General features: G+C 36.4%; 1 protein-coding gene across 1 annotated transcript in view; it reads right to left on the bottom strand.

The window, feature by feature from the left end:
* Nucleotides 1-10329, bottom strand: part of LOC109376625 (desmocollin-3-like) — a gene marked incomplete at its 3' end in the record, with an annotated part of 53367 nt that overhangs the window by 2741 nt on the left and 40297 nt on the right. The window contains exons 7-11 of the mRNA XM_019632675.1: nt 7544-7803; nt 7287-7429; nt 6141-6365; nt 3667-3891; nt 1461-1582 (exon numbers count right to left, since the gene is read on the bottom strand). Of these exons, the coding sequence (XP_019488220.1) occupies nt 1461-1582; nt 3667-3891; nt 6141-6365; nt 7287-7429; nt 7544-7803 (975 nt within the window). The remainder of the gene's footprint in view (nt 1-1460; nt 1583-3666; nt 3892-6140; nt 6366-7286; nt 7430-7543; nt 7804-10329) is intronic.

Below are 10329 nucleotides of genomic sequence, written 5' to 3'. Positions count from 1 at the left end.
GACTGATCTGCCTCGCCCGGGAAGAGCGCAATGATGGTGCCAACTTGGGCCAGTGAAGCAATGTCCTCCACAACTAGACCGAAGAACAAAAGGACAGCAAGTTGTCTGTTCCCCTTTTCCCAATTCCCCAATAAAAATCTTTAAAAAATAAAATAAAATAAATAAATACATGTTCAGAGTTTATATTTCTAAGCTAATGAGGAGAACTGGGGGGAAAAAAAACTAAAATGGAGCTAAGTCTACAGTGCTGTTTTACATTCTCTCTACTCTCTGTCCACCTCCAAGTGCATTCCCCAAAGTTTATTCTCACTGGGTATCAGCAATCCTCCGTCTTCCTTTTCTCCTCGATTACCCTGCTGATTCAGCATCACATTGCTCGCCTTATGCGACTTTTGTACAGAAAAGCCTTGCCTGGCTCTCCCTTACCAAGGAATAAATCCAAAATCCTTCGTGTGGCTTGTGAAAGTCCCGCTCCTGGTCTTATATCCTCTCCTGCCGAGCCTAAGTTAAGTTTCAAGCCTCTATTTAAGCCTCCAAAACATCATTTCTTCTATTTCACGTCAATTTATTTACTATTTGTTGAATAATTCCTAAACTTTGTCACCTCCTTTTTTATTCTTTAGGTTATTTTCCTCCCCTTTAGTGATTCCCAGCATCTCTTCACTTTCAAGGCCTTCTCATTCTTTAAATTACAGAGTAACCTGTACCTCCTTCGCCAGGCCTTTCCAGTTGACCAGATGGCAGGTGTATATTTATGTGTCAAAAGTGTCTCTGAACACAGACAATGCTCTATCACATTGGTGCTAATGGTTACTGTCATTGCCTATTTCTTTTCCCTATAGAAGTAGATTCTATTTTTCATAAACAAATTGAAATCTTTTTGAGGTGATAACATGCCTTGCAAGAACTTCTTTTTATATACTTCCCAAAAAACAAGAAACATAAATGCCAAGTACCAGAGGTCCCAAGAAATACATAAGAAAAGAGATTGGCAGTAATCTAGTAATCTTCTACACACACACACTTTTTAAAAACATATATTTCTTTGATATTTTCTTTGTTTATCTTCAGAGCTTGTAGCAAGTTTTTTTTTTGTTTTTTTGTTTTGTTTTTGCCTATTATAAATAATCAAAGAGAAAAACTATACCTGGAAACATACATTGTAGAGAGGAGCCAAAAAGATTGTTAAAATAAATTTCTAACATCAAAGTACAAGCTTTAAATCATAACACTGGAGAGTAGAAAAAAGATAGCAAACAATATATCTGGTTTAAAAAATTCAATAAATGCCACTACATAAATGTTTGAATATTGACAGATAAAAAAATACTTATGCCTACAAAAAGTGACTCAATTAAAAATATAAATTAACTCCTAAATTTCAAAATCACTTCATGAGGATGAGTTAAGAAATTATGGGAGATATCAGAGATAAATATTCATTTAAAAAAATTACTTACCACCCTATCATCTCCAGGTGCTTCTGTGTTTGATATAATTAAATTTTGCTGTGCTAAATCTTCGGGAAAACCTTTTTTTTTTCTGGCACCAACAACTCCACACACTAAAGTTAGCAGTATAGCTGAATTTAAAAAAAAAAGAATATATAAAATTTAACATACATAAAATGTATCTCATCACCTAGGATGCACAAGAGGCAAATAAAGTCACCAAGTATGGTGTCCCATGAATCACCTTGACCTTTTCTAAATTAACAGACCATGATTTAGCTTAGATTTTTAAATTTGGCATGATTATATGTATATTTTGATAGTAGCTCTGCTTTAAGAATTTCAATTCTACCCATTGTATTATAATATTTAGAATCATAACAAGTAGATTATTTTTTTAAAAAGTCACTGACATTTATTTAAGCCAAAGACTTTAAAAAGATTTACTGATTGATACTCAAAAGATTGGTTTTCCTATCAGAAAGCATGACAAAACATTTTTCCCAGAATAGATTTATATCCAAGTCTCAAAATTAAACCTACTTTGTATTTTTTCTATTCAGAATTTTCATTCTAAATCATAATTTTGGAGGTTGAAATATGTGATAATAAAACTAATAGTAATAACTACACTTCTTTACAATGTTTTACAAGCTCTGATACCACAGATTGCCAAACTACAGCCCAAAATCCAGTTTGCCACATGTTGTTGTACTGCCCATGAGTATGGTTTTTATATTTTGAAATGGCTGGAAACATCAAAAGAATACTAGTTTATTACATGTGAAAATTATATAAAAATTCAAATTTTGGTGTCCATAAATGAAGTTCTATTGGAACACGACCATCATTTAAATATTTTCTGTGGCTGCTTTCTTGCTATATGGGCAGATTTCATTGGTTAAAATGGAAGTCCTTTACAAAAAACGTGCACCAACTCTGACCTACACTATGTGGCCCCTTAGACCTTTGTGTTTCCATGTCTTCCCCTCCTTCCCCTCCTTGCCATTCCTGATTTCCCCAGGCATACTCTCACCTTAGGACCTTTGAACTGACTTTCCCCTCCAACTGAAAGGTCTTTACCCACGTCTCCACTTGGCTGACTCACCTTTTCCAAAAATCATCAAAAATTACCTTCTCAGGCCTGACCAGCCATCTACTGAAAATTGCAATCACTGGCACCAATCTCCCACTCACCCCACCTCGCCCCCCCCACACACACATTCTACAGCACTACAAATCCTAATGATTTTTATCTATTTTTTCCCCCACCACATTTAATTTATTTATTAGTTTACTGTCTCAAGGCAGACTGTTTGGTTTTGTTTGCTCTTGTCTGTTTTGTTCATTTATGAATCCCACGCACCTAGACACAATTTGGGGGATATCATAGATGTTCGATAGACATTTATTTTGTTGAGTTGATGAAAAATAATGAACACTTATTAGAAATATACCATGCGCTGTTTTAAGCTCTTCGCATGCATTCATTAATCCTCAGTGCTACTCCATAAAGTAGGCTCCTATAATCATCACCTTTTACAAATGAAGAAACTGAAGCACAGGTAAGTAACTTGCCCCAGGTCACATGGCTTGCACATGATAAAGCTGGGGTACAAACTCAGACAGCCTGATTTCCGAGTCTTGCTCTTAATCACTACTCTTACCATAGAACAAAGGAACAACAGCTAATGTAAGCTGAAGGATTTGGTGGAAATAAAAGAGAGGGAAAGATATAGTGCCACTGGGAGCTACACAACTGGTGAGGAGGTTGATAAAATTAAAAATTGGCAAGTAATATCAAAAAAGAGATATTGCTGCAATCTGAACATCTCCATAAGTCTGTGGCTGAATAGTAAGGAGACAGGAGATGAACATGGCTTTTAGTGGACTTCGACATAGCAAAAGTTTTGGATCGTTTTATAACACTTAAAAGGGGCAGCACTATGACCAAGAAATAAAAGTTATACGTTGACAGCTTGAGCACAGTTTGAGGGATTTTCAACAGTTTTGTCCAAATATGAAATCTTTTATCTTAGAAAGGGTCTTGCTCCTTCTCACAGAAAAATAATTAATCAGAACTCAGGTAATAACACACAAGGAATTTGTAAAGGGGGCTCACATCCGATGGATGGTTGGACAAGACTCATTTTAAAGACCTTTTCCTGAACTCCGATATTTCTTATATAGTTTAACATTAAATAAAAAGACTCACAAGAAAGTAATGCTACACCCAGTAGTATTGCAAGGATTGCCCACTTTCCAAGTGATACTCCTGCACTCCTTGAAGTCTGCACACATTGGCTGGGATGCGTGCAGTCACACAGATTAACTCTCAAGGTTTTTGTTGCAGATTGGCCTGCTCTATCTTTTACAGTAATGGGAATATTATATTCTTGAAACCCAGCATTTTTCTGATATGAAAGACGGGCAGCAGTATCTGAAAGAAAAAACAAGAATTATATTTTTAATGAACATATATTCCTTCCTCCCTTAGCATTTGTTTTAACACACTGGTTTGTAAAGGTATTATTCTGAAAGAACGACCTGTCACATGAAAATGAATAAAAATTAATGACTATCTTCATCTTTTTCAAGCTTTAACATAATCACATATGTATTGCTCATTGTAACATTTTAGAGAGAAACTTAAAGAAAGAATTTGGCATTGGAGTGACTCAGTAACATTTCAACAGTATTTAATATTCCCTTATTTATTCCCTTATCTATAAACTAAGAATTCTAGATTGGCTCTTAACAAACACTTCAAGCATTTTTCTGTAGTAGCAATTTATGAAACTCATAAAGAATTAACACATATAGTTACAAACAAAGGATGTTTTAAGTTCACATTCTCTTATCCATCTAGCTTCTGGTACCTGTCCATTAACCTTATGGATTAGGCAATTTTTCAAAACACAATAGATACTTTGTTATTAATGCCTTGCCCCCAGAAGTATTCTCAATACCAGAAAGCTAATTAATGTCACCCAGGCTAGCTATAAGGATTACACACAAAAAACAGCTATGTCTATATAACAATACATATTTATCAACTGCGCTATTTCCTCCAACAGTCTTGATACCTTATTTTAATGACCTTATTATCAACTGACCAAAAGCTCCACGCACTTTCAAAATGACAATTACAGCCTTCTTGAGTTTTTGCAATGCACTAAGTGAAATGACAAAGTAGCATAATGCATATCCTGGAAGTCATCTGTAATTCGTAAACTGTGCTTAAATGCACCGTTATAGTTATAAGGACTTCAAAGATTTTTGGCTGCACCTCATACCTGAAGCTTCCCAAAGGAATGTGAATCACTGCTTGGGTTTATGTTGACCCTTCAGGGTCACACTGTGTCTAAGATAAGATCCTTTAAATCCCTCTGCTCCCTCAAGACCACAAACTGAGCCATAGTCATGTCTCAGTCATTCATATGAGTGCATCAGTCTCTGATTTTCCTTGCGACTCAGCTCTGCCCTCTTTTGACTGTCCACCTGTCACCAGTGTCGCCTTTTTAAGACATAAATCTGGATACAGTATTGTCTTACTTGTACACTCCTGATGCATACCTGCTACCACCTACTGTACAAAGGCCATTCTCCTTCACCTGGTACCTAAGGACCATCATCACCAGAGTCTATCTTTCCTTCCACCCAATCTCACAGCATTCTTACTAAAACTTTCTAAAGTCTAACAACACCGATCTCCTTGCTACCCTAGTATTTTCCTTCTTTCATGCATATTTATTCATGTGTTACTGATTCAACAAACATTTATTAAGCAGTTAGCATCTACTAAGCACTGGGCTAGGTGCTGGAAATACAAAAATGGATTACAAATGTCTTGAGAAACTCATGTATATATTGGAGGAGACATGTACACAGATGATAATACAACTTGAAAAGCACTATAATTAAGGTAGCAAAAGGTCATAGTGCCCACCCTTCTACTTCAAGAAAGAGTTCCTAGATGTGAGCATCTGAACTGGAGTCATGTCTGTCTTGTTAATATCTGTATATATCCCCAGGGTCTGGAACAGTGTAAGTGTTCCATAAATATTATGACCTAATGTCAAGCTAAGAAATGGGAAGAGAGGTATTCTAGACCAAAGGGACAGAACACAGTAAAATCCAGTTGCATGAAAGAGCATGACCCGGTAACAAAGAAGCAGTAAACCATAGCTGAACTACACCCCCCAGAAACCACTATCACAGAGGCTGCCCTGAAAGCTCTAGTGCCAGACGTCTGTCCATATCCCACCATGTTTCCTTCCAAAATACTATAGGATGCTTGTCCCATACACTCAGACTCTGCATTTCCAGAGTTTGTTGACAATCAAACTTAAACTGCCCATCTTCTGTTCTCTCTTCACCTAACTGGAGTTACTTAAAAAACAGCAAAGAGATTAAAATTTTTTTTTTAAATTAACAATAAGTTGCCCAATATTTTAGCAAAGCTTTTTTGTCTTTGTTTTAAGAGTAAATTTTGCCTTCATAAAAATTATGATTTTTTTAAGTTTATGGACAATATGTAACATAAGCCCCACACAATGTTGATCAAGTTTACAATAGGCTTCTAAAATATGTTAATGAGAAACAATGTTATGTGTTTCCTGTACGTGAACAAGTAAATTCATACTCAGTTATTTCAGAGCATATAAATCGTTATTTTCCATTGAATACCATTAACTTTGGTGAGGGTCCATATTCTGTTGATTTCTCGAGAAGTGTTTGACAAGGTGAAATAAAATGGTGCGCCATGGATAGGTTCATCAGGGTCAACAGCTGAAATGTCCATATATTCCATCTTTGGTTTGCAGATTACTTGATAATTCTGAAGTATTGCTGGTGCATTATCATTCACATCTTCAATGCTAACTACAAGTGTTCCAGTGCATGATCTACCATCTAGGAAGAAAGGAAAAAGGCTTAGTGTCATTTGTAGAGTCTTTTATGGTTTCTTAAGGAAATATAATCAGCTAGGTTCTAAACATGATACATGGTTATTTTTAGTAAACGCTGGGTTATTATAATAGGAGAACTGGTAAATGAAACCTGCAGATCATCTAAAATAAGAACTGCTGTTGATAATATCAGATACAACTGCCAATAACTTTTTATCCGAGTTATTACCAAACAGTAAAAATAAATGTCTGAATTTCAAACTCTATTTCCTTGGGTTTCCTTGGGTTCCTTGGGTTTCCTTGGGTACAGACGTTAATAAGCAGTAAAGAGACTACAGAAAAGCTGTTCTAATCCAGGTACACAGTCACACCACCTCGGGATATTTTTTTAAATTTATTTTTATTGTTTTATTGTCTGCTGCCTAGACTCCCCAGACGAGGGATTCTGACTCAGATAGTCTAAGATAGTGTGTATACCTTGATGTTTTTTAAAATTATTTTAACATGAAACCAGGGTTGAGAAGCTCTGGCTTACTTTAAGGAACAGAATTCAAGGAAAGAATAATTTTGAACTACTAGCCAGCTGAGCTATTTAAAGGCTCGATTTAAAGTGACATAAAGAGTTTTAGAAGAGTCTGGTGAGAACATTCATCTAGTCTCAGAGTTCAATTTCATCTCTGTCCTCTAACAGAGATCGATAAGCATTTAAGGTCCCGCCGTGCTGGGGGCATAAAAATAATTAAGACATGGCTTGTTGGTTCTAAGTAGCTTTACCTTGTTAGCTGATGAGGAGAAACAGGAGCAGGGTCTTTAAAGTAATATCTAAGAATTCCATTTACTTATTATAAGAATAATTCTTCACAAAAATAATTGCATTATTCTGCAATTCCTTTATAAAGTACCAGATTAAAACTTCTGTGTTTACCTTGGTCTAGTGCCAGGACTGTAACATTATAGAAGTCATTTCTGGGGGCTGCGGCCTCCCTGTCCAGAACTTTGGACATTTGGATGGACCCCGAATTTTCATCAATGGTGAACCACCCTTCCGGATCGTGCACTTTCTTGTACCTGTTAATAAAAAATAAAAAAATAGCCTTTAGCAAGATAAAATGTATTAAAAGACTTCACTGTCTCAGTTATTTTAAATACATTATCAGTATGTGGTTATAGATTGCTTTGTACCTTAAACCGTTGCTACTTTTAGTTTCGGGGTCATAGGCCTTATAGCCATTGACCTTTGACCCCATTGCTGAATTTTCTTTAACCCGTACATACTGGGCTGCAGGGTTGCATTCAGGCCCTTCATCCTGATCCCTCACATGAACTGTGACCAAAGCTCTGTTCATAGTTGTCATTCTGAATGCAACTTCTCTGGTAAACGGAGCTTCATTGCTTACTCCAATTTCCAGGACCACTTGATGGTTTTCTTCATAATTCAGGGGCTTAAAAAAAAATACATGTATATCAGTATGATCATAAAATACATTTGATATTTCAAATAGCCTGTAAACTCTTTTCAATATGAACAACGCTGCAAAAATGTCAGGTTCCCATTTAGTCAATATTGACTTTTATCCTTTGCTAAAGAGAGGTGATTCTTCACGAAGCCCTTGGCGAGAGTAGTCCAAAAGTTTCTGCTGGTGGTTTGTAGAGTTATGGAAAAGCAATTCCTTAAATATGTTTATAGTTCACTCTTACTAAGGAAAGTTACTCTGAACCTGAGCAAAAAGGTAACAGCGTTCTTATGCCCCTGCTTCAGATATAATCAATCCAGTGTAGGAGTGTGTAACTTTGTTTCCCTTACTGTTTACTATTGAGTATTGTAGAAACATTTTACAGCTTTTATGAAATTAGATGTCAACTTTAAAAAATTGAAGATGTGCAATGATCTTATTTTCTCTGTGATAGAAAAGATATGCCAAGTGTACGTTTTCATTGCCCTATCAGGCATATAACTGAACAATCTTATTTTAGCTTTTCCTTTTATCAAAACCCATCCAGGGGGCCAGCTGAGTGGCTCAGTGGGTTGAGTTGGCTTGGGAGCCCCAGCCCTGAGTGGCAAGGCCACCAGTTCGGTTCCCACATGGGCCAGTGATGCTGCCCACTCTATAGCTAAGATTGTGAACAATAGCTCAACCTGGAGCTAGGCTGCCGTAAGTGGCCAGCGACAGTGTAGGCTGCAGTGGGATGCTGTAAAGCTACCGTGAGTGGCTGGCAGCCAGCGTGAGCTGCCGTGAGCCTCTGTGAGTGGCCATCCAATGGCTGGCGACCGATCTGCCTCAGCCGGGAAGAGCACAACGATCATAATACCAACATGGGCCAGTGAAGCGGCATCCTCCACAACTAGACTGAAGAACAAAAGGACAGCAACTTGGCTGTTACCCTTCCCAGATTCCCCAATGCTGTTCCCCTTCCCCAATTCCCCAATAAAATCTTTAAAAAAAACCCCTAAAAAACAAAAATAAAAACCCATCCAGGTTCTCATTTCGTCTTAGGAATCTGCTTTGTCTCTTTGCTGGTTCCTTCATTAAAGAGTTAAGTAGAACTCTTACCCATTCTCACTATCTACTTTTTATGAAAATTATATTTTGACAACTTGAGGATTATACTTTGGTATTTTCTGTAGTTTGCCTGAAGACAACTTTCACAGTGAAAATGCAGTTAAGTAAGAGAAACCTGATATGCTTCATGGTACTATTGATATCATCATCTCTGTTTTACAGAGCAGGAAAGTGGAGAAGAGGAGATAAACTGATTTTCCTAAGGCTAAAAGATTCTCACGCTAAAAATTTTTACATCAATCCTTTGATTATAATTGATTTTCAGAGAGCAGATTAAGCAAAATCTATAAACACTATTTTACACTGCACTGAAAGTTGAAGCACTTTTTCTTTGATTCTCTTTCTGCTTATCAAAACAATCACTGGCTGAACATGGAACAAAATCAAAACTTATGAGTAAAATTTTTGTTGTAAACCTTTTCTCACACCTAGTTATTATCAGGCTGAGATACTAATATCATGAGTCCACTAAGAAGTCAAGAGAATTTCTGAATCTTACAATTCACAAAATGTATGTGAAATGCTTTTTGATTTTTTAATAACTATCCCGAAAACTGGAGAGTTAAGAGGAAAAACAAATTAATATCTATTTATTTGTTGCTAATGAACACCATCTCACAAATCACATGCGTTGGTATGATCACGCAGAGAGCCAGAGCATCCGTCGACAGTGAGAAATGGATGGAAATTTAGAAAACAGCTGCTGCGCTGGAGGAGGTACAGTTATTCGATCCAGAGCCACTTGCTATAAAGCCTTAGAATTTCTTTATGTAATTTTTCAAAGCTTAGCTGAATATTGTCTTAGTGGCTTAAAACACTACAAGATTAGAAATCTGCTGTGATGAAATCAATGATTAATGAAAAACATGATTCTCTTTCACCATGGGGTAACTTTTTTTTCAACAATTAAAAAAATGTTCAAAAATATCCTACTGCTGCACTGAGATGCTTACAACTCCCTATATAAAATGAAGTGTTATATTGTGGAGCTAAGGACCCTCGATATTGAGAATGACCATGAACAATAGCATCCTCACTCAAGCCCAAAAGCATTGCTGCTGCTGCTGCTGCTGCTGCTACTGCTGCTGAAATGGAAGTAAACACTGTGATGGAAAGATTACCTAGGACTCAGCTGAAGACTGTGCCAGTTCAGCCTCTACGGTGCCAGAAAAGTTGTATATTTTTAAGATTAAAGTTATCTTTTTATGGAAAATTATAAGCAGTAGTACCAAAAACATGTCAATACTTTAAAAAATATAATAATAATATCCTATAGTTTACCAATTGCTTCCATTTTCATTATTATATTGAATAGCTACTAGGAAGGCAGAGAGAAGTATTATTTATTTTTTGTAAATAATACAGAGGCTAACTTTCCAAGAGCATATAGCAATGCAAAGCAATATA

The sequence above is a fragment of the Hipposideros armiger genome, unplaced genomic scaffold (assembly GCF_001890085.2).
Source record: "Hipposideros armiger isolate ML-2016 unplaced genomic scaffold, ASM189008v1 scaffold_1163, whole genome shotgun sequence".
Lineage (NCBI taxonomy): Eukaryota > Metazoa > Chordata > Mammalia > Chiroptera > Hipposideridae > Hipposideros > Hipposideros armiger.
The sequence above is the reverse complement of the archived record's forward strand: the minus strand, read 5'-3'. Positions and strand labels throughout refer to the sequence as shown.